Here is a 24,084-nt window from a genome sequence, read left to right on the forward strand (position 1 = left end):
GCACAATTCACAATATAATCTTTTTTGGATCTTTTTATTGATGAAAAATACATTTAGAGTGCCCAATACGATAAGTTGTGTATTAGATGGCACAAAACAAAACCCCAATAATTTGACAATTCCCTCTGAGCAAGCACTAGGCGACGGTGGGGAGTAAAAACTTCCTTTTAACAGGGAGAAAACTCCGGCAGAACCAGGCTCAGTGAGGAACGGCCATCTGCCTCGACCGGTCAAGGGTTTTTAAAATGACTCGATTAGATGTTAAATAAATTGAAACTGAAAATGCTACGTCCAGATGAACAAAATCTACTTTTAGGGATTTACAAAACACTAACCAAGTATTTTCTGCCTGCGATCCATACAGCATGACCCGCAGAGAGAAAGAAGCTTGTAATGAAATGTTCACTTTCCAATACAGTGATGGCATGCTCCTTGAAAACCTTTATAATTATATCATCTGCATATTCATGGTCTAATTCCATGAATGTCAGTATGACATCTGGCTCTTTCCATTTCTCTATTAAAGAGCTGTAAACCATATCACTGAGGAACATCACATTGTCGATTTTGATTTTTTTAAGTCTAGGCCAGAGTTTTATGAATAGCCGTTGGGTGATGGCATCAACTTTTTCAGTACAGCAAGGTGAACTGGCATTGTTAATAACACGTGTCACCACCTTCTTGATAGAGGTTTCCACAGATAACCTGTAATTTTCAGCCTCTTCAGCTTCACACAGGGCTGGATTCTGCATAGTGTCGATCAGGTGATTTTTAATGATATCGACCGTCAGTTTTCTCAACACTGGGTCCTCGTCGTTCAGTAACATCAGTAAATGTTTTTCTTTACAGAATGTTTTCTGACGTAGCTCTTGGTAAATGGCCCTGTCGAGATCTTTCAGTTTTTTTTTATGTATATGCAGATCTTTGATCCTGTTGTCAGACAACACGTGTTTTAACAGGTGCCTGTGGAGTTTTTTAGAAGGTTTGTAGTGCGAATTCTTCGCAGCCCGTGTGAGCACAGCATCAATGAGTGCGCTCACACATTCTTCTTCATCATCATCATAATCGCTGACAGTAATGCCAGATGATGATTTTTTCTCCACTATTTGAAATATATTACATTTAAATTCTTCTAAAAGTGTTTGAGAAATGGCTTTAGTTTGTTCGTCCTCGTCATCCTCGGCTCTAACGCACCACGAGAAGAACCTTGCCAGTAGGTTTTTACGGAAGAGGTGATCTTCAAATATGGAAATGATCACCTCTAGATACGGCTGACCTACGGCTAGCGCAATGATCACGAGATCAGGGCTAATGTCCAGCCGTTTTTTGATGTCTTTAAAAATCCCCTTTTCAAGTTTTTTAATCCCCCTTTGTGTGATTTTGAGAGCCTTTTGCTCAACTTGTGCCCACAGAGCTGTGAAGAGGCGCTGCTGAATCATGTCAGACGGCGACACCTTTGCCTCTTTGGAGGCACGTGTAATAACAGCATTTATTAGCTCTTTAACGAGCAGCTGTTCTTCTGACACTGGAGGTTCCTGGAGAACAACTGACTCTGGATCCCCCGGATTCTGATGCTGGTTGCACGACTGAGGGCAGCACACACAGTGCTTCGATTTCCCCTCGTCGCTCTGTAAAATGTTTGCGCCAGGGACGACACTACATTCAGAGTCATCTGCAGTGGCGCAGCTTTGAATCGCATCGGTCGTTTCAATGGCAGAATTCATATTTTCAAATGATATAATATTTTACAATCTGGACTTGATGAGTTTGTGTCTTAGACATTAATCTCTCTTACTCCCTCTTACTAAACTTACCTTGTGACTAACCCTGTGCAAATGCTTCTATTTATAGACTTTGACCAAGGTGATGTCACACAAGACATGAAAGGATCAAAGGGATTCTAGCGCTAAGCCCCGCCCACATCCGATATGACGGCGACGTGACGTTACCCTAGCGACCACAATGGCGATCCTCAGTTGTTGGGATTGAGTGAAACTTGTTTGGATTCAAACATGTAGCCTGCTGGTCCACTGCTGTAACCCACAGCAAATACTGTTAAAATCCTTCCTTTAAAGTTAGAATGCCAAGCGACCCCCCCTCCGACCCTCACCCACTGTGTTGTTGTCGGGTTTACGGCTGGTAAGCTATGCTAATTTAACTGTTTATGTAGCTTCACTCATTCACCTGCAGACACAGACGGCTATCAGAATGGTCACACGTCGGTATATTACTGGTAGCATTATAAAGTGTTGATATGCAGAATACTTTCTTCGTTTCTGATGAAATTCTACCAGAGTCTGTGTTAATGACAGGGCTGGGGGGATTAGTCCTGTACAAAGAGGTCAACACGGCCCCACAAATGAACTGTATACTAGTAAGCTTTGACAACTATAAGTAAAATTAAGTCAAAATCAGTGAAATATTAATGAAATATTTTAAAAATGCTACATTCGTACCCACATTTCAGTAACAATAAAGCTCAAATTTAGTGCATCGGCAGTAACAGATGTAACTAGACTGACTGAGTACATTGGGGCTCAATGGCTGATGGAGACTGACACATATCCCAGTGATTTTAGAGAAGATCCATCTATGCAAGTCAGTGTCTGGTATTGACTTGGGATCACTACTTGGTCATTGGGTCTCCAGCTGGCCGTGTCTGCAACCGAATATAATCCAGGCTTTAGCTTTCAAATTTCGAAGTCAAATTCTTGGTTTAACCTTAAAAGCTTTGAATGGCAAAATAAGCTTGTATATGGGAAATGGAATATCAACCAAAAAAACAAAAAACAACAACAACAAACCCCTCATTACAAAAACGTTATAAATTGATTTGCATGTCATTGAGTGAAATAAGTATTTGATCAAAAGATGATTTTATATTTGGTGGAGAAACCCTTGTTGGGGTGCACAGCAGTAAGACGTTTCTTAAAGTTAGTCACCAGGTTTGCACAAATCTCAGGAGTGATTTTGGCACACTCCTATTTACAGACTGTCTTAAAATCCTTTAGGTTTCTTGGCTTTCAATTGGCAACTTGAAGCTTCAGCTCCTTCTACAAATTTTCCATAACACTGTAGTCTGCAGACTGGCTAGGCCACTCCATCACCTCAGTATGCTTCTTCTTTAACCATCCTTTTGTTGCCTTGGTGCTCTATTATGACCCACGTGGACAGATGTTTATCTCCAGTTGACTGGACACAGCTGATCTGTTTGAGCCAGAATTCTGGCAGGACTGTGGAGTTTCAAATCCCTAACTCACTCAATTCATTACATTGATTAAATGTGTTTTCTGGATTTTTGGTTGATGTTCTGTAATTTTCCATTGAAATTAAACTACAATAGAATATAGACACTGTTTATTTCTTTGTAAATAAGAAAGCTTACAACAAATTTAGGGGCTCAAATAGCTATTTCCCCCACTGTAGGAGGCAGCAACCCTGTATTATACAAGTTACCTGAGGAGGGCAGCAATGCGGGGATGATGCATGTCTCCGTCGACTCCAATACAAGAAGAAGACAGCAGCCCCTGAATGGGTGTAGCACCCCCTGTTGGGCGATAAGAGCAGGGAGAGAAACGGGATATTGTAGGTTGGCAGCTTGGCCAGGCTGTCAGTGTTTTAATCAGCGCTGTTCGGCTGGAGTTGCACTTCCTGTGCGGGATTTTTATTTTTTCATAGGTTACTTTTAATTGTATTGGTACATAAATGATGGCGTCGCGGGCAACGGACTAAAGAGACTTTTTTTTAAACCAGTCTTTTAGCCGTTGTAGTCACTGCACTTACAAACAAAAGCCTAGTGCGGATCTTGCGGTCCTTCACAGAGGAAATTCTGCACCTGCTTCGACTGAAACTGCATCACTGCGTGAAACAACAGTTTACACATATACAGCAAACCTGCAAAGTGGGGCCAAACAGCAAGCCACTGCAGCCAGTTAGCTAACTCGGCTACGTCAAGAACTTTTGAGGGCGAGCTCCTGTTATCAGCTCGGGAAATCAGCCGTGTTTTTTCACTCATTCCGCAGTAACCGCAGTCTGAATAACCGCACACGGGAGGTAAACTTCACACGGTGCTTGCTGCAGTTGGTAAAGTTGGGCATCGTCCAGCTAGCTCCTAAGACATGCTCGTTTTTTTCCAATGTGACTCAGTGGCTGCTCATGAAGGTAACGTATCGGCAGCTCGGGTGTTGCCTGGCCGTCGTCGCTTTCTCTGTCCCGTCAACAAATAAAGGTCGATCAATCCAAGTTCACCACCTTCCCCATCGGATTTGTCTGTAGTATGATGGGATCTCTGAAGGCTCTCCAGGAGTGGTGTCGGATACAGTGTGAGAACTACAACGATGTGCAAATTAAGGACATGTCTACGTCCTTTCGAGACGGGCTGGCGTTTTGTGCCATTATTCATCGCTTCAGACCAGATCTGATGTAAGTAACCACAAGTGTAACATAAACGCTACTGTAAAATGAAGTTAGAAGCAGGTTAAGTTAACGGTAAGGTTAATCTGTGGTACACTGGTTCTTTTTTGTGTAGGAGCTGCCTCCGTTGAAAGGTATACTGGTTTTTGAGGCGTGACAGGCTGCTAACTGTTTTCTTTTGTGACTGAATTGAGGTTCAGAATTACTAAGGGTAACTCATCCATTCAAAACACCAATGTAGAACAAAACCTGTCAGGACAGAGCCATCTGAACTCATCTGTGCTCTAAAGAGCTGTCAGACTCCTTAAACTCAAAGGCCATATATACGTACAGCCCAGTTTGATCTCAAGTAAAACCATTACGTAATAACATATAACTTAAGTTTTATAATCTTAATAACTACACTGGACCATATTCAAAACTATTAAAAATGGAGACGAAACCACGAACCCAAGTGGGAAAAACAATCCTTACCCCATTCATTTTAAAATAAGCCAACCAACCATTTTTTCTGTCATGTAATTAGTGATCTGTGATTGCTTAAGGAACATGTGTAATCCCACAGTATCATTATAAGCTACTTGAAGTCTGTGTAACTTTTTTTGTTACAGAGACTGGTACAGTATGAGACATGTTCACTCTATCCATACTTGCAAAAGAGGGCGTGTGCTTGTGCATACACCATACATCATTTTCTATAATTATCTCCATCTGTCATTTCATCTGTAATAGAATGCCCAGGATATTTTTACTTTAATGGAATCTGTACGATTGTTATGAGACTGTTTGAAATCAGGAAATCTTAGATATTTGTCTTCTTTGCTTCTGTAAATCATGACAGCATTCTTACAGACACTTTGTGTGGTATCCTGTTTTGTACCATAAACAGGACATGTGGTAAACTGCCCCTGTAGACCAGCACTGCTAGAACTAAATACCACAAGATCATATGCATACATAATGTGGTTCACTAGAGTACGGTCATGCATCCCACTTCTCCAACAGAAAATGTTCCAGTGCAACTCACAGCAGAAAGTCATATGCAAAACCACATGGCAAGGTTTTGTGACTAAACTAGAATAATATTTTTTGCCTTTATGATTCAAACAACTTGTACTTTTTAACTTTCCATACATTTTCACATTTACTGCTCCCATGTAGTAATGATGGCATTGCTACAGTAGGAGTAGTGTTGTAGGTTAAAGACAAAAATCCAGTTATTAATGCTTTAACTGCAGTGAAATTAGATGTTTTCATTGTATTTAAGTAAAAATCTAAAAGCACCATACTAACATACCTAAGTATGGCAGTGTTATCTTGGAAGACACGGTTCATTTTTCAACTCTATGTTTTAATTATATTTTGTCACAGCCACTTAAAGAAAAAAAGCCTCCTGTAATGTTGTGAGTTCTGCGATGTGAGCGAGTGTCCAATGTGGCGTGTCAAAGTCATCCTGACAAGCGACGCTCTGTCTGTAACAACACTTCCCTTCTGTGTTTCACACCTACACACTGAGTACAGAGGTTACCACAAAACACCACAGCGTGTATATGTGATTTACAAGGGTTGGGTATAGGGAGGAGGACATGATGACTCGCCATCTTTTTAGTAGAGATTCAAAACAGTAATTTTGTTTTTCACTTGAGTGACAGTGAGCCACCTTTAGCCACCTGTACAAATGACAGCCTGAAACTTTACAGTGCACACAAGCTATCCTGTTTTTGTTTAACGTATGCTGCTGTACACTAAATGTGAATGTGTTTATTTAATTTTTTTCTCTTCAATCAGAATTCACACAATACAATGGTGTGCCTTGAGAAAAGTCCAGATTTCTTGGAGATTTTGTGGCAACTATAAGTTATTAAAAACAAAACCCAGGAAAACTTGCTAGGCATGTGATGCGAGTATGACTGTATTAAACCACAGAAGCACTCTGTCTTCAATTAAATTTTATTAAAGTTTATTCTTTGGGAAAATTGGCTTAAAAAATAAGAAAAGTCTTCACTGGTGTCTGACAAACACAAAATCAGTCAGGATGGTAACCTACCAACACTGATGGTATGCTGTATAACCACTGAAGGTGCTACAAAAAAAAGCAGAAGCCCCACAGATGAGCGATTAGCAAGCGTTTTTACAAAAGAAGCAAATCATAGAGATGATAAACCCTTTGCCCAGTTTGACATTTCTGACCATAAAGCCCGTCTTTCAAGGGCAACTGCCAGTCCATAGTGGTCATCAGTGCCCTACCTGCAGACAGGGGTGATAAAAAGGACTTTCATGCTTCAAGAGACCTGTGAGCATCAGAAAGCTGAGAGCTAACTGTCACAGGTTACTGGAAATGGTCATACGCCATAAGAGTTCCTGAGTGAGCCAGAGACAAAGGCAGGTTCTTCCATAGATTCACCTATGAAAGCCTTGAATTTGAATTCCTGAGGTAGGGCAAAGGCACACCAATGTACAGGAAAAGAGGGAACTTGATTTATAACATCAGGGGAAAAAATGAACTATGGATGCTTCGTTGTTCTGAACAGATTGTTATGAAGGGCTAGAATTTTCCCACAGACTGCAGTAAAATGTACCGTTAACCACGTGTCATCCCAGTGGTCTGATAAATGATTTTGGACAGTAAGCATGTGGCTCGTGCTGTTCATCTCTCAGGTAGGCAAACTGGACTGAATGGAAGCAGAACAAACTTTCGCTTAAACAGTGAAGTGGACTTTATCTGCATAAACAGCACAGCAGTAATGCTGAAAGTACAGGAATTAGACAAATCCTAAACTCTGCAAACTGGGAGCTTTCAAGCTTTGCCTCTTTAATTTGTGTCCCAGCATGCCTCGCTGTTCAGCTTTCTTTCTAGCTGCAGCGGCCCTGCTGAACTCCCTCTGATCCAGACAGACAGCCCGTCAGACTAATCTGCGGCTGAGACCTCTGCCTGTCGAACTGGATTTAGCTCTAATGCATGTGCAGGTCATTTGTAGTAGAAGTGCTGCCCTTTACTCTGCAGCCACTGAAGCTTCATTGAAAAATGGCACACTGATGCAGATGAGACTTGGATGGCCTTATCGTCCTTTGGATGACGACTCCTGTCAGTCAGACCAGTGGAGATGGAGTAGATGTGGAGCCCCAGAAGTCATTCATGGCAAAGTTAATGGAAGTGCACATAAAGTGTCTTTTTAAAACTTGTATTTAAATAAAATTCTGTTAATTTATTGCTGCTTTTGTTTTATATTTTTAAAATCTCTAACTCATTTGATGTCTCACCTGCTCCTTGATTAGTGCTTAATTATTCACTGTCATAACATCAGACAATCTTATTCTGCAAAGCTTTTCCAACTGACTAAACCAGATTTAGCGGATGTACTGGTTCAAGCCAGGTTTTGATCATGTGGATTGTCATTACCGCCTCTCTCTCGCTCTCTCTCTCTCTCTCTCGCTCTCTCACCTAAAATAAACCTTGGAGTGAGACTCTGAGTCATTGTGGATTAGATGTGCATGCTGATCACACACAGCATTTCACCGTCCCAGTCAGTTCTTTTTTTTCTTTTTTCTGTGAGGTATGAAAATGTAAAATCTTTGTTATTTTTGAGTTACTGCACTTTTTATTTTGGCAATGTCTGTTATGCTGACACGGGGGACTCGGGCTGACACAGCCCTGATATTAAAGTTGCTGCTCGGTGCGTTTGTGGCCACGGGAATTAGATTAGAGAGAACAGAGGTCACTTTGTGTGGCTCCAACACGGAGCTCATTCACAGGATTTTGCCTTCTTGAAAGTTCCACATGGTTTCCACAAGCACTCATTGGGTTCATGGTGGGTTTTTCTTATTTTTCCCCCTGCCATACTGTTGTGTCTAAGACCACTGCACACATTTACTTATGCACATTCATCCCACAGCTCCTCAGACATTTTTTCCAGTTTTACTGCAGGATGTTTACTGGTGAGAAACTGGCTTTAGATCCCTGCTCTGGGCATTTTAGAGCAGAGCCTTGTAATTATCGGCCCATCGCTCCTGCTGCTTCTTTCTTTTTGCTCTGGCATCAGGCATCATTTAAGGCCGGTTTTTGAGATTGTCAGCAGTGGTAGGTGGGAGCTGTAACCGCTCACCACTGCAGTTTGTTATGCTGTCAGGCAAATAATAGCTTATAATCTATTTAGATTATAGCTTATAGTCTATAATATGAGTGCAAATAGTTGGGCAAGTTGTATGTAGAAACAGGGCTGCTATAGAACTATGCTGGCTGCCTTATCTTCAGCCTTATCCTAAATGTTGTTGTAACCTTTTTCTGTCATTGCAGAGATTTTGGCTCACTGACTAAGGAGAATGTCTATGAGAACAACCGCCTGGTGAGTCACGTTTACAACTATATGTTTTGTACACACGTTGTTCTGTGTTGAATGATGTCATTTTGAAACCTGAGTCATTTGGAAATCCCTAGCTTATGTGTAGCCAGAAACATATTATGTGTTTGACTCCTCATAGATGTTGTGGGTGTAAGTGGAGTGTGTGCGTGATGTGAAGACAGACTCTTACTCAATTCTGCTGAAGGGCAGAGAGTCAGAGGGAGGAAGCCAGAGCACTCTGTGTCAGAAAAAACTAAATTCTTGACATAAGCCTGTGGAGAAACCATGAAGTGAAGCTTTTCAGTGCAAAAGTGCAGAGTTTGCAGCTTTGTAAAGCAGTACATCAAATACAGCCTAAAACTTTAAAAATCTGATTTCCTTGACTGTTTTTTTTCCACATGGCTTTGAAGCCAGGAGAACATTGAGGGTTGAAATGGAAGTCTCCTTTCAGTCTGAGCTCAGCTTTGGCAGTTCTTTGTTGTTGTTTTAATGTTTTGTTTTTCAATTCCTGCAGCGTTAGGAGAAGTGAGAAGCTTATAAAGAATTCTTATAAAGGAAGAAAGTAATTGTCACGTCTAGTCTGGAGTGAATATTATGTGGAAAGCATTCTGTTTGATTGACCATGTAAGATCAATTTGTAAGTTTCATGAGTGTATTTGGGGTTGATTGTCTCCTGGAATGACTTTTGAGTCCCCTTTCATGTAGGAGGTGCTGATAGACTCACTAAATGCTGAATCACTGTTTAGATGTTACTGCTGTCACATGGAGACTCAAGCTAGGAGCTCCTACTGTGCAGGTTTCAAGTTATTGTTAACCTTTAGAATCACTGTGGATTACATTACATTGGTAGCAAATGTCAATGTTGCAGACATTTTCTTTTTTTTTTTTTTTCTTTTTATTGTGTTACACAATTTTTTCAGGTTTTTGATGATGCCTGGTGAGGGTTGATGTGTCACTTGGGTGACACTTTAGGTCACAGACTTTAGAGTGGTCTGTTTAGGAAAGTCATAGATGACAGGGTGACGAGAATTCGAGCCAGAAGGAAGCTGCAGACTTTTTGTGTCACCTCATTTTTGTCATTCATCCAGTGCACCCAGTTTTTGTCTCTGTTTTTAGATTCAAATCCAAAAATAAAACGTTAGGAGTATTTGTCATGGTGAGCCACAGATTTTTCAGCACGAGGTGGAAACTACTTTAGCTTCCCTCAAGTAGCTGTTTTGGTTGTTGGGTTGCCACTACAGAAATAACTATATTGGTTTCACTTCACTCGCTCACCATGCTCAAAAAAATAACAAAAAATAAAAAATCCTAGGCCTTACAAAGTGTAAAATGCAAGAGAAAAGTCTTCCTGACCCGATTTGGGCTGAAAAGTGTTAAAAGATCCATCACTTGGATAGTATCTGACTCAAGGCCTCTGCAGCATTAAATCTCACTACTCTGAGTCTGCTAGCTGTGGATCACTGCAAAGAATCACCATGTACTCATGTGAAGTGGATAACTGCAATAAAATCAATACCTATAATAGCATAATAATAATGATGATAATAATAAATAGATATTAAATGTTACTGAGCAGCACACAGTATTAATGATACATGACGTGTTTGGAGGCAGCTGCCGACCAAGATGGGGTGGGGGTGTGTGTGTGTGTGTGTGTGTGTGTGTGTGTGTGTGTGTGTGTGTGTGTGTGTGTGAGAGAGAGAGTGTGCTTGTGTTCATAAGGTTTCTCAATTTAACTATCTAATAGTAGGTGTGGGGAGGTTAAGACTGGTTTTTAGAAACCACATGTTTGGGGATTTTTAGATTTAGTTTCACTTTAATTGTGATGTGCAGCATTTGTAGGCCTTGTTGTTTCAGAACCGTGCTGGTATGTTGTTATGTAATGCTGTTTGCAGTATCATTTCTTCACTGGAATTTTTTTCCTCACTGCTGGTTTTTCTCAAAGGAATAAATGTAAACATCATGCAAACGGCGGATTGTTTTTTTTTTTTTTTTTTCCACTGCATACTTTCTCACACACATCCAGTCAAGCTTTTCCACTTGTTTTGGTTTTATTTATTTCGGCTTGAGATAAGATTTCTCCTGCAGGCTCAGTGCAGTGAGGGGATTTATTTTTTTGTAGGTGCTTAAAACATTGAAAGGTTAACCACTAATCATTTCCATTCTCCTGAATAATACAGAGACCACACTCCCACAAGTTTCCACTACAACTCCTAATAATAAAGAAATGAAATACTGATAGAAGTCATACCAAGATACCACATTAGGTTTCAACAACAGAACAAGCTGAGTTGTTACCAAATTTGTGCTTATCAAGGTTTTTATCTTTAATAACAAAGAGGTCAGTTTACCTCGCTCTTACTCAAGTTTTGCCTTGTATCTAAGCTCACTGGTTCCTGTCTCATTGCCAACATCTCTTTTTGTTTCCTGCTCTTTCTACTTCCTTTCCCCTTATCCTCTTTTCCTCATTGAAAGGCGTTTGAAGTGGCTGAGACTGAACTGGGGATTCCAGCCCTGTTGGACCCAGAAGACATGGTGTCTATGAAAGTGCCTGACCGGCTTAGCATCATCACATACGTGTCCCAGTATTACAACTTCTTCAACAACAAGTCTCAGGGTGCGTGCAACTGTGTGAATTCTGTCACATACACATGTATAATCTTTTACTTGTTAATGTATATGCTATTACAGACTCAGTAAGCTTTTTTTTTCAGTGATATATTTTAGGTATGAGTGTTTCCTGCAGAGATGTTTTGCATTTGTGACAAACTGCGGTAAATGTGATTATATAAAAGCTGTCTCTCCAGTATCTTCCTTATCCCTGGATTGACTCCTTTTCCATGATCTTGAACTGCAGTTTGTCAAAGTAGTCCTTGTTCTCCTTGTTCCACTTTACCCTACTGCCTACTGGCGTTGGCCAGAGGGGCCGATGGCGCGATATGGCAGCCTCGCTTCTGTCAGTCTGCCCCAGGGCAGCTGTGGCAACCGTAGCTTGCCTCCACCAGTGTGTGAATGCGAGAGTGAATGAATAGTGGCATTGTAAAGCGCTTTGGGTGCCTTGAAAAGCGCTATATAAATCCAATCCATTATTATTATTATTATTTGCAGCCTCGGTGAGCTCAGTGTTGTGACACATACACCAGTTCTTTATCTGCAGCAGGTTTTGGTTTCCCTCCAGCATGAAACAGCTTGTCAGAGCATATCAGAGATTACTATCCCCAGCTGCACTCAAAGATGCTGGACTATGACTCTGACGGGTTTAAAAAACAAAAGACAGTAAAGGAAAAAACAAACTAGAATGTATGTTGGGTTGGTTTAAAAAAATATTCCAGAGTTTTGTTTTTATGCACTACTGTAGCAATCATCAAAGGAAAAAGTAAATCTTTTTTTAATTGGATGTCGGTTTAGTCTCTCTTGTCTTCACCTTCAACTCTTAAGTGCTGTGATTGGGTCATATCATCATCATCATCATCATCATCCACTTTCTTTGCTGCCTAGGCCAGTGAACAAAGAGCAAACACATTCAGTGTTTGATAACTTGAATAAATGAAAAATAAAGAGGGGGGAAACCACAGATGCAACTTGGTCAACTTTACCAATAGGGAGACATGAACCTAGAGGGTTGGGGCCAGTACCTGGGTATATTTGTCACTTTAATTTAGTGGTGCCATTCATGAAAAGTCTCACTTCATTTCTCATTTCATCATAACTCAGAAGAAACTGGACTGCACAACAGCTTAAATTTTGGGTGTGATAATAATGTATACAAGAAATTAGCCATTAACTGGCTTCCCCTTGTTTCTCTACCACAGCAAACCCTCCTTGTATGAAGAGGCTCAGTACTGCTGGTCTCAATGAGCCAGCCCAGAAAAGGCCTGTAACTCCTCTGGAAGATAAGACTGAGGTAAGTATATAAGACTTGGCACCAGGAGAAGCGTTTTATTCTTTTATCTGTTTGGGAATATTAGGCCTAATTAACGTCTAGGAGCTTGACATGGTGTCTACTAGAGTTTGCATGGTAGCAAGCTGTAGATCACTCAAAATACTTTGATTATGATGGCCTGTTATGGAGTGGATAATCCCACTGAAATGACATTTGAAGCCTTGAAAGATTTAACAATCATTTTGCATGTACTATGTGGAGTTATTACATCGTGTAAATCTGCTATTTTTACTACAAAAGTGTAGAATATCCAAATATGGATTTTTATGTCAACTTCCTTATGTGAGCTATGTGTTGCACAGCAGGGGAAAAAGCTCAACAATGGCGGTAGAATAAGTCTATAAAGATAGCCTCTGTATCCTGTCTCTCTTTTCTTTCGCATGCCCTTCAACACCTTTCCTCCATCCTGTACTCCCATGTACTGCTTTTCTCCTCATCACTCCCCCACTTGCCCTTCCTCCCTTCTTCAGATGGAAATTCATTCCACTCCCTCCTCTTCCTGTTCTCCGTCCTCACATCTCACCCCCCCTCCGCTCTCTGGTCCTGAGCCTAGGCAGTAGGGTGGGGGTGGGAGGGTGGGCTTGGAGGTGAAAGAGAACTGTTAGGTCAGTCTTTCTTAACAGTCTCCTATGGATAAAAGACTAACAGTTGTAGTTTCTTAACACTGTGTGCCAAGTTTTGAAATATGCTGCTTCTAACCCCTATATTTACTTAACACCTAGAAAAAAAAAAACAAAAAAAATGCAATATCTCAGTCCTAAAGAGTAACTGTATCCCAAATGTGTGACTCCCAGAGCCACTAACCAAAGCTGTTTGGATTGTTTTTTACTAATAAACATCTTTTTATCATTTCATTCTTTTGATTTTTTTTTTAACACACTTTTTTAATCAATCAAATTATGTTTTCACTTGAACTCCAAAAATAAGATAACCAAGTAGATGTAGCTAGCTAAACAGAATGAACAATCCACATCCTCAAATCCTGACTCCGTATATGATCTCCCCCCTCCCCCATTACTCTCCATCTTCCCCCTTCCCCTGATGTCTCCTCCCTGTCCCCCTTCCTGCGAACAACATCCCCGGTCGCATGTACTTGCCGATCCAGTCCGTGCAGACAGGCACCGAAGCGGTTGCGGCAGTCAAGCGGAGCACTCTCAGCAGCACCTGCGCCGCCTGCCAGAAACACGTCCACCTGGTGCAGAGGTTTTTGGTGGACGGCAAGCTCTACCATCGCAACTGTTTCAAGTGAGCGCTCCCTTTCTACTCATTTCTCGTGTTGTACGTCCTCACCTCCTCTCCTCAAGGCTTACTCCCTCCCTCTGGGTATGGCCGCCAAACAATTTAAAAACTTGATAAAACAAGACCCGAATTATTGAGTCAAGCTGTGACAGAGGATATTGTGCACTATCGGGTGATGGATTCAGATTTGTGTGTGAGTAAGACGCTTGAACTGGATGCTTTATCTTTTTGTTTTAAAAGAAATTGTCAATTAGAAAACATTTATTACAACTTATTACACATTTATAACATATTATAACAGTTATTACTATTTGTATTTGCCATTGCATTACTTTTTATTTTTTATTTCTTTTAATATCAGTAAATTCCCCTTAGCTATTTGTTTATAAATCTTTTTGTTTTGATTACTTTCAGTAATAGTTACTATGATATGGGTGCTATTTTTCTGATTGAAGATGCAAGAAGTTCAGCTTTTCAAAGAGCTGGTCACATATTTTTGGTGGACACAACAGTTAATATTTCACCCTGAGTTGTAGCAGCTGCACATAGGCTTCACACTACAGCTAAAATTAGCTATCGTGTCAGAACAGGTGTGTCCGGTTTCCTGTGACATCGTGAGAAAGAAATGTTTATGTTTCACCTGTTGAACATTTTCAATTCATATATCTACTGTAGGTGGTGTTTGGTATACATTAATAATGCGTGAATCCTTTTTGCAAACAGGTCACAAAAAACAACTGTTTATTTTTCGTCACACTTCCTGTTTTTGTTTCTTTGTTTTCTCAGGTGCACTGAGTGTCACAGGACACTGCTTCATGGATCCTACAAATTAGAAAGCAACTCTGGGGCACTTGTCTGTGCACATCACCTTAATAGGAATGCTTTATCCAACCAGAATGGCCAGCCCGATCTTAGTAAGAGACCAGCGTCGGGACAGTCTGCTAGGACCGGTCGCAGCACAGTTCCTCACACGGCGCCCTCTGATGGCTGCCAGGCAAAGACTCCAGTACAGGAAACGAACGATTCTGACGTTCCAGCCGATGACTCAGTCACGGTCGCTCCCGTTACAACAAGCAAAGACGGTTTAGAAAAAACAAATGAAGACAGTACCAGCGAAGCAGAGGAGAAACCACGATCTGCCACACCTCCCAACCCTTTCGATGAGAGCGACGATGAAGAGGAGGAGGGAGAGAAAGAAGAAGAAGAAACTCAAACACCAGCCAAACACACAGCAAATGGAGACCTCCCTTCTACACCTCACGTTGAGGTTACCGGTCGGCCAGTGCCTGCACCCCGCCGGGTTTCTGATCCCATCCCTCCACCTCGCCCTGTGCCACGGGCTCGACTCTCCCGCACAGCAGACGGTCCTGCAGTCGGTAAGTAGTTTTTGCACAGTAAGTTTCTAAAAATAGCAGAATCATTTGTTTATAGTCATGCTCAACGCTTTTCCTAATATCACAGGTGAAACTCAGAAGCTTCCACTTCCTCCCAAACCCAGAGGAAGGTCACAGTCTCCTGCAAGGTAGCTGAATTTATCTTAAATGCCATTTCACGTTCGTTAATCACACCTCCATAGTGTTTGTCATGTTGTTGCAGTGTGTGCTGTAATTGTTTAACCCTCCATGCTTCCATGTGGATGTACTTTGTTGTCTTCCTCTGTGTGACCCTCCCTTCCATCACTATCTGTGTTTCACTGTTCAGTGGCACCCATAAACCCAAAGACCCACCTTGGCTCGCACTGGTTCAGTCAGAACCCAAGAAGAAGAAAGCACCAGCCCCTCCCCCTCCCCCTGCTGGACTGGCAACACCTCCAAACACAGGCTCTTTGTCCTCTCTCAAAGGGGAGGGCTCCAGACCCAGCACGCCCCCCCAGTCCTCCAACCCGTTCGAGGACGACGACGACGAAAATAACGAGGGAAATGGGGAAGAAGGGAGTGAGGGAGGAGCACCTCCAGCTACGGTGGTGTCTAGTCACCCATGGTACAGCATCACTCAGGCAGCAGACGCAGTGGGTGCAGACACTCCCACTAATAAACGAAGTTCATCCCGCTCTGTCAGTCCTGCAAGCACCAAGAGCAAGAAACGGCCTGCACCTCGTGCTCCTCGGCCACCCACCGGTAACCAAGGTCAGTTTTATCAGAACCACAAACACCAAGAGCATCCCCTTTGTGCTTTACAAGTATCAAACAGTAACTTAACTATTTGATGTTTTATCAAATGTTTGTAAAGAAATTACAGAAAGAAACATAGGTCATTTTCTTTAGTGTCACCTGATTCAGTGGGTTTCTAAACTCAGTGTAAACAGCTGAGAAATTTGAAGTTTATAGATGAAAACACCAATATGACTGTGCAGTTAAACTGAATGAAAGCAGAGTCCCTTATGAAACATGGCTGTGCCCAAAATTATGCACTAGGATTGACTTTTTCAGGGGGCATACTCTTTATATCACTTATCCATATTTTTGTAATTTATCAGTACTTGACTCATCGTGAATGAGGTCATTTCGCCATGGAAATGTGCTTCTAACTTGTAACACAGCTCTCAGGAAGTGATTGATGATGAGCTAACTAGTGTGTCTGGAAAAGACAGATGCGTCTAAATATGCTGAACAATAGTAGAGACACTGAACACGCAGTGCATGGTACTTTTCATAGTAACATATGGGTCACCATTCAGAGCCATCCTGGTAATGTATTCGGGCAGATATGTGCAACTACTGACAAAGTGTTTGTCGTTGATTGGCTCTGCAAGGGGTGCAAGCACTATTGTGCAACAGAATTTCCTCAGTTTATTTGTTCACTCTCTATTTATGTCTCTAGTTAAACTGCCAGGTATATGGAGTTACATGTAACAGGACAAAAGTAAATTCATATTTGATTTTCAGTTGCAAAGCCTGATCGTCATTGATCAAGACTGAAGTTTACAACCCAGTGATTTATAATATTGTGCCTTACTTTCCATTTTATCCATTTAATAGATAAAAAGCACATTTGTCCAACTTTGAGCATCCAATCTTCAAAAATGTGTGCAGTATAGAAGTGTGAAGTGTGTGTGCTGTTGTTAGTCACTTTAATCCTAGATTAGTTTGTCTGATGTAAAATTAAACAACCTCTAATTTAACAGACAAGTTGTCACTTCAAAAGAGGTGAGCGGAAACTATGTACACAGCTGATAAAAATAGTAATAATAAAAAAAATTATTCTAAAGAGTCACAGACTAAAAATAGTTGAAAAGAGATGTGTTGCTAATAGATGCTAAAAATAATGTGTTTTCTTTCCCCTTATCCTCGCTTTATTCCAACATTTCAAACTACTTTATTCCTCTTGAATTTCTTCTGTCCCTGCTGTTTTTTTTTTTAATTATTTCAAAAACTTTTCTCTTCTTCAGCTCTCTCTCATTCTCAGTCCTCCTCTTGCTCCCCCTCTCCAGCTCTCAGTACAGAGAGTTTGTCTTCAGGCTCAGACTACAGCTCCTCTCAGCTCCCTTTAGCTGGCGGTGGCAGCAGCGACCAGGAACACAACTTCACCAAAAGCGTCTCCGAGCCTTCCATCTGCTCACCGAACGACTCCAAGCCTTCCCCTTCTTCCTCCTCGACTGAGCATCTCCGTCAGCCTTCTCCAAGCCCCGCCCCTTCTCCAGTACCAGCAAATGCCAGCTCAGCTCCAGCCACTCCACAGACCAGTCGCAACCCAGTGACCAAGGCTCCTCGACCTCCACCACCACGACCCAGCAACCCCAGCCCACTGGCCTCAGAGGCCACCCAGTCACAAAACAAGGTAATGGCGCCACCTCCAAACAGAAGACAATTTATATATCAATACACTTTGCACATACTAAAAATCCAACTGCATCTTTTCTCTTTTTAGCGGATATGTAAAGAGAACCCCTTCAACCGAAAAGCTTCGCCCTCTCCTGCCAATTCTAAAACCAGACCGCCAAAAGGCCCCCGTCCTGCTAGACCCCCGGCTCCCGGTCATGGCTTCCCACTTATTAAACGCAAGGTAAATAACCCCCCAAAATAAAAACGGACTAATTAAAAACAGAAATAAACCCGACAGAAATGACATCATCACTTAAGAGTAAAACAGATGAAGTAGTAGTCATGTGATTCAAACATCCTTCCAGGTGCAGTCAGATCAATACATCCCAGTTGAGGACATCCATGGGGAGATGAGTCAGCTGGAGAAGCAGCTGGATGAGCTGGAGCAGAGGGGAGTGGAGCTGGAGAAGAAGCTCAGAGACAATCCAAACGGTATCACATTACAGCACTTTAAGTCCAGTGAAGACCAGCTTTCCGTTCTTTTTTTGTTTTGTTTTTTTAAAATAGTCATTTCTAAGTAATAAAAGCAAATCTGCTTCTCTGTCAGAAATGACAGGAGTACTAATATTTGTTATTCACCCTTTCTTCATTTAGATGAAGATGAGGAGCACTTGTTGGTGGACTGGTTCACCCTAATTCATGATAAACACCTTCTTGTCCGACGGGAAGCTGAGCTGGTCTACACGTAAGATATAAATTTTACAGTTTTGGAACGTCATGGCTGGTTTTATTTTTACATATAAACCCTGTAGACAGATGCTCAGAATAGTAAGCGTGAAGTTATATTTTTGAACTTATTGTTGGTTAATGTGTTGCTCTCTGCAGGGCGAAGCAGCAGAACCTGGAGGAGAGGCAGGCTGATGTGGAGTACGAGTTGAGGTGTCTTCTCAACAAACCAGGTATTTGAGACATTTCCAAATTCAAATTCAAATTTTTATTTGTCACGTACACAGTCATACACAGTACGATATGTAGTGAAATGCTTGGACAACTGCTCGTGACCTAAAGAAAACAAAAAAGGAAAAGGCTATGAATAAGAAAGGAAATAAATATGAAAAATTAAAAAGGGTAAATTTAACTAGGAAGGAATAAAATATAAATTAAGGTTAAAAATGAAATAACTGTACAACATAAATTAGAATGAAGGGTAAATTTAACTGGGAAGAATAAGATAAAGATAAATATATAAATTAAAGTTGAAAATAAAATAACTGTACAACAAAATACACAATATAGAACTATATAAGAATGTATGAAGAAATCTAAATCTAAATAAATATATACACAATAACAGCAGCTGTACAAGTATTAACCGGAAATGAAGAATATAGTGACCAGTGTTGTGCAAAACCAAAGTCCAGAAAGTCCAGTGTGTGTGTAAGAACCATATGTGTGGGTCAGTACTGTGTGGTGGTGTGATTGAGAGACCGTATCGCCTGCGGGAAGAAGCTCCTCCTCAGTCTCTCTGTGTTGGTCTTCAGGGAACGGAATCGCTTTCCTGACCTCAACAGAGAGAACAGTCTGTTGTTGGGATGGCTGAGGTCCTTCACGATCTTCCTGGCCTTGGTCCAGCACCGCCTGCTGTAGATTGAGTGCAGGTCAGGGAGCTCGGAGCGGATGGTGCGCTCAGCTGACCGCACAACCCTCTGTAGAGCTCGTCTGTCCTGCATGGTGCTGTTCCCGAACCAGGTTAAGATGTTTCCCGTCAGGATGCTCTCTATGGTGCAGGAGTAAAAGTTCCTGAGCACCTTGGAGGGCAGTTGGAAGTCTCTCAAGCGTCTGAGGTGGTAGAGACGCTGTCGGGCCTTTTTCACCATGGTGTTGATGTGACAGGACCATGACAGGTCCTGCGTGATGTGAACTCCGAGGTATTTGAAGCTGTCCACTCTCTCCACTGGGCACTCGTTGATGACGGGGGTCTGGTAGTTCCTCTCCTGCTTAGTGCTGAAGTCCACTATCAGCTCCTTTGTCTTACTGACGTTTAGAAGGAGGTTGTTCCTCTGGCACCAGTTCTCCAGATTCCTAATCTCCTTCAGGTAGGCCGTCTCGTTGTTATCAGAGATCAGGCCCACCACGACGGTGTCGTCAGCAAACTTGATGATGGTGGTGGAGCTGGTAGTGGCCACACAGTCATATGTGTACAAAGAGTACAGCAGGGGGCTCAGAACACACCCCTGGGGGGCTCCAGTGCTGAGAGTGGTGGAGGCTGAGACATGTCCGCCATCCTTGCTGCCTGTGGTCTGCCAGTTAGGAAGTTGGAGATCCACTGACACATAGATGAGCTGAGTCCCAGATGCTCCAGCTTGGTGGTGAGTGTGGAGGGAATTATGGTGTTAAATGCAGAGCTGTAGTCTATGAAGAGCATTTTAACATAATTCCCCCTTCTAGTGTCCAAGTGAGTGAGTGATGTGTGGAGGAGATGAGAGATGGCATCGTCTGTGGAACGATTTGGACGGTAAGCGAACTGTAGTGGGTCCAGTGTGTCTGGTAGTGAAGAAATGATGAAGTCTCTGACCAGGCGTTCAAAGCACTTCATCACTACTGAGGTGAGGGCTACAGGGCGATAGTCATTGAGAGAAGCAGGGTGGGGTTTCTTCGGGACAGGAACAATGATGGACTCTTTGAAGCATGTGGGGATCACCGACTGAGATAAAGAGATGTTGAATATCTCAGTGAACACAGGAGCTAGCTGGTATGCGCAGTCTCTTAGGATACGACCTGGGATGCCGTCTGGTCCTGCTGCTTTCCTGGTGTTCCATCTGTATAATAACTGGGTTAGAACGTTATCCAGACTGGCCTTTCTCACATGTAAAGGAAGGTAAAAACCATTAAATGCCCAATCCAGTTTCATTTCAGTGGCTCCCAGTAACTATATTCTGTAAAATTATTGTTTACATTATTGAAGTACTCAAAGAACTTAAAAAAAAATCAATCTTCAGTTTGAATTATTAAGAATCTCTTGGTTAGTTTGTGCAATGAATGAAATGTCAGTATCTCCAGCACTCCAAGACTTATTAATCAGGACTCCCTGCTGACCTGACAGGATGGTGGATGTGCATTTAGTTTATAGTGAATGCTGCTCTGCTTTTGCATCAATAATTTATAAACCTTGTGAACACCTACAACGTGTACGTAATTGAAATAAAACAACAGATTAAATTATTAATCATGCTCTGCTTCTTCCATTTCTTCTTTCCTCTCATCAGAGAAAGACTGGACCGAGGATGACAAGAGTCGGGAGCAGGAGCTGATGGCTGAGCTGGTTACCATCATTGAACAGCGCAACCAAATAGTCAACAGCATGGACGAGGACAGGCAGAGGTAATCGAGTACAGACAGTTCATGTGCATCTGTGTTGTGTAGAGACTGGCAGGAGTCTAACTGTGGTTCTGTCACAGGGAGGAAGAAGAGGACAAACTTATGGAAGAGATGCTGAAGAAAAAAGGTGCGATGATGTTTCATTAGATTCATGAAGGCACTCTTTTCCTTCCTTTAAATTTTTAATGCAGTTTTATTTCTTATTTTAATCCTCATCAGACTTTCAGAAGGATCCAGACAGTGATCACCAGAAGAAAAAAGGGGCAAAGTTTAAACCCATCAAGGTGCTCAAGCGTCTGAGCCATAAAGGAGAACCGGGAAAGAGTCCCAGCCCGCGTAAGGAGAAGAGCTGAACAGCAGAGGACACGTCTAGCTCAAGAGGATATTTGAAGGACTACTATTTTAAGAAGACTAAAGAATTTTGATAGAAGATTATGACATCTCCTCAAACAGTTTTTAAGCACCAAGACTCATTCAGTGACTATTTTCAGTTGCCTTTTAGTGTCTGACAGCAAGTGCTTTAAAAAGTTTAGGCTCTGAATATTCAAACTAGTGGCATGTTGGGTGGGTTTCTGTATTACTGCACTGATTACTTTTTGCTTTAACATCCCTGCATTGCACAGTGACTCTGCTCTATAGGCCTTCAGCAAAGATGTGATATGTCAGCTTACGTTGATCCCTGATATCCTTGAGTTTTTAGTTTTACTTACACCCTCTTGAGTAGTGGTCTCCTTTGCTCCTTCAAAGGTGCACGTATTTGAGGTTTTATATCATGTTTGGGTTGAGCCCATGGTACTAGTAGCAATAAGTTTGTCTTTTTTGTTGTTTTTTTCCCGATGAAACTTGCTTGAAACTGCAGCATCTACTCTTGAAAAGCTCAATCAAAGACTTCTAGCTGCTATATATACACATATTTTATTTGTGTTTGTGTGTATTTTAGTTTCTTCAGTAGTAGTTTTACAATTGTGTTGGTGCTTGTCATCAAAGCATTACACAAACATAGATATAGTATTTATAAGTGGGTTAGACTGGAGGAGAAAATTAGACGAGTAACGAACTGCAGACAAAAAACAAACTGCCGGTTAGTTTTAAACGGGACTTATTCATTTTCCAAGGAAAAGCAGGATAGGCGTCCTTTTATTTTGGAAGGTAACAGATGCAATATTGAATTTCAGAAGAAGAAAATATACAGTATTTTATCAACTGTAGCAAAAGCCCAGTTTATAACGGTTTTAACTATCGAAGGATGGACCTGAGGTATGCAATCATTAATTTATATTTTACTATGCCTTTTTGTGCGTGTGTGTTTTGCCTTAGTTTATATCGAGTGCCATTTATTTTATTGCATACATCGTTAGTTCGAGCTAATGTAAACGCGTTTACTCATTCTGTTCGTGTTCTCGTCTCTTAGATGATGTATTTGTCTTGTGTGGCTGTGTCTGTTGTCTGTTTCTGCTCTGTGCCTAACTTCCTGTCCAGCTGAAACAAAGGGCTTCTGTGCCACCACATTTTTGTCATCTTGTACATTGTCCTAAAACGGCAGCAGGACTGTGTGAAATACTGACACTGGGAGGCAGAGGAATAAAAGAAATTCACACAGTTGGGTAGATGTGTGTTGTATTCACTGGCGTGCGCGTGTGTCTCTGCTCTGACTGAAGGTATGTCGCTTGCTTGAAGAGAAGCAGACCGCCCGGTCAAAGACAACAGTCAGTCTTCTTTGTTGGCTGCATTTTCTGTCCTCTCTGCGTTTGTATCAGATGTGGGAACGTGGGATTTTTCCATTATCTCCAATTCTCGTAATTTCTGTTATTAGAGCCAGGATACATTTAAGTGAATCTGATCATATCTTAGTTCAATTTAAACTGCTACTGATCTGTCTCGTCACTGAAATAAATATATATATATATATATATATATATATATATATATATATATATATATATATATATATATATATATATATATATATATATATATATATATATATATATATTTATTTATTAAAATACAATACTAAATGAACATAATAGTGGCTGAAAGCACGTTTACCTGAGATATCTCAGTGTTGATGATGTTGATATAATCTTTCTCCTGACCCAGGGAGGCCATGTCTTCCAGAAACTGTTGTCTTTCCTGTATTTCATTCAGAACTGCAGGAAAAACAGAACGTGTTCTTACTCTGAAGGTCAGTGAGCACATTGATCTTGTCATAAGGCTCAGAAAATATTCCCTACAAAAACAAATTTCCGTTTTTCAAATGTATCTTTTGTTGCACTAAAAACACCCCAAGGTTCCATGCACTTCTATTACAATCTAGAAGGCAGACATTTCTGGAGCTGAAATCTACAAAACAACTCCCAATAAAAGAATTTAGATTGATAAACAGCGCTACAGGCAAGAGGAAAAATTGGGGGTTAAACTGTCCCTTTAAGATTCAAATATGATGCTGGTGTAACCGCTCCACCTCATTGTTTTGCTCTGCAGTCAGCCTCACCTTCCTGATAGCGATCCATCTTCTTTGGTATTTCTGAGCTCTGATGTTGAGGAGGCTTCTGAGAAGATCCCGCTTCGGGCTGCTCGGTCCCATGTGCAAAGATGTTCTGAAGCTTCCTCTTCTCTTTCTCTAGGTCTCCTTGGGTGACATGAAGAAAAAGTTCCGAAAAACAGAGCCTGACTTTTTCTCAGAGTGCAGAAAATGGAATAAATGAAGAAGAAAAGGAAAGAAATGGGGAAAATTGAAGGGATCGATGACATGCAATATACACATAAACTGAAATTTATGTCAGTTTCAAGAACGTACGTGTTGGACCAGGACGAAACTTTTCTCTCTCGTAGCTGTTCCCAGACCGACATGCCTTGGCGGTGCGTTTCTGAGTGTGGACTGGCCAGTGTTTCTGGACAGATTTACCAGGAGAAGACTGTGCCGGATCAGAGGTGAAAGGCAAAGCTGTTTCATCTGAAGGAGAAAATTTTACAGCAGCAAAAGTTTTTTGTTTACAAAAAATGAAGC

The 24,084-nt window shown here is 41.4% G+C and overlaps 3 protein-coding genes across 9 annotated transcripts in view; 1 reads left to right on the forward strand and 2 right to left on the reverse strand.

The window, feature by feature from the left end:
• On the reverse strand, nt 1-2,802 carry LOC147328405 (uncharacterized). Its single transcript, XM_086296743.1, has one exon. It carries the CDS (start codon nt 1,722-1,724, stop codon nt 321-323), a length of 1,404 nt encoding a protein of 467 aa, XP_086152869.1. The 5' UTR covers nt 1,725-2,802; the 3' UTR covers nt 1-320.
• Nucleotides 1,946-22,693, forward strand: micall1a (MICAL-like 1a). Of its 5 annotated transcripts, none has more exons than XM_086296736.1 (17): nt 1,946-2,139; nt 3,427-4,422; nt 8,708-8,756; nt 11,229-11,370; nt 12,566-12,657; nt 13,802-13,941; nt 14,722-15,311; nt 15,397-15,457; nt 15,637-16,061; nt 17,324-17,712; nt 17,803-17,937; nt 18,062-18,188; nt 18,351-18,441; nt 18,582-18,655; nt 20,963-21,077; nt 21,155-21,201; nt 21,294-22,693. In XM_086296736.1, the coding sequence occupies exons 2-17, from the start codon at nt 4,277-4,279 to the stop codon at nt 21,425-21,427; spliced, it is 2,757 nt and encodes a 918-aa protein (XP_086152862.1). In that variant the 5' UTR covers nt 1,946-2,139; nt 3,427-4,276; the 3' UTR covers nt 21,428-22,693. The 5 variants fall into 5 exon arrangements, with proteins under 5 accessions (XP_086152862.1, XP_086152864.1, XP_086152861.1 ...); XM_086296739.1 differs by lacking the exon at nt 1,946-2,139 and adding an exon at nt 8,307-8,349 and having other exon boundaries at nt 4,319-4,422; XM_086296738.1 differs by lacking the exon at nt 3,427-4,422 and having other exon boundaries at nt 1,947-2,139.
• The window catches only part of lg6h22orf23 (linkage group 6 C22orf23 homolog), a 15,408-nt gene continuing 12,569 nt past the window's right edge, over nt 21,246-24,084 (reverse strand). For 2 of the 3 annotated variants that reach the window (XM_086296747.1, XM_086296748.1), the window contains 4 exons: nt 23,875-24,030; nt 23,569-23,706; nt 23,124-23,224; nt 21,250-22,877 (listed from right to left, as the gene is read on the reverse strand). In XM_086296747.1, the coding sequence (XP_086152873.1) occupies nt 22,782-22,877; nt 23,124-23,224; nt 23,569-23,706; nt 23,875-24,030 (491 nt within the window). In that variant the 3' untranslated portion in view covers nt 21,250-22,781. Of the gene's footprint in view, nt 22,878-23,123; nt 23,225-23,568; nt 23,707-23,874; nt 24,031-24,084 lie in introns of all 3 variants that reach the window. The other variant, XM_086296746.1, reaches the window with a different exon arrangement.

Source organism: Aulonocara sp. 'chitande type north' Nkhata Bay, linkage group LG6, assembly GCF_057382095.1.
Source record: "Aulonocara sp. 'chitande type north' Nkhata Bay isolate Kocher_YH1m ecotype deep benthic linkage group LG6, A_spYH_male_GT1.1, whole genome shotgun sequence".
Classification (NCBI taxonomy): Eukaryota; Metazoa; Chordata; class Actinopteri; order Cichliformes; family Cichlidae; genus Aulonocara; species Aulonocara sp. 'chitande type north' Nkhata Bay.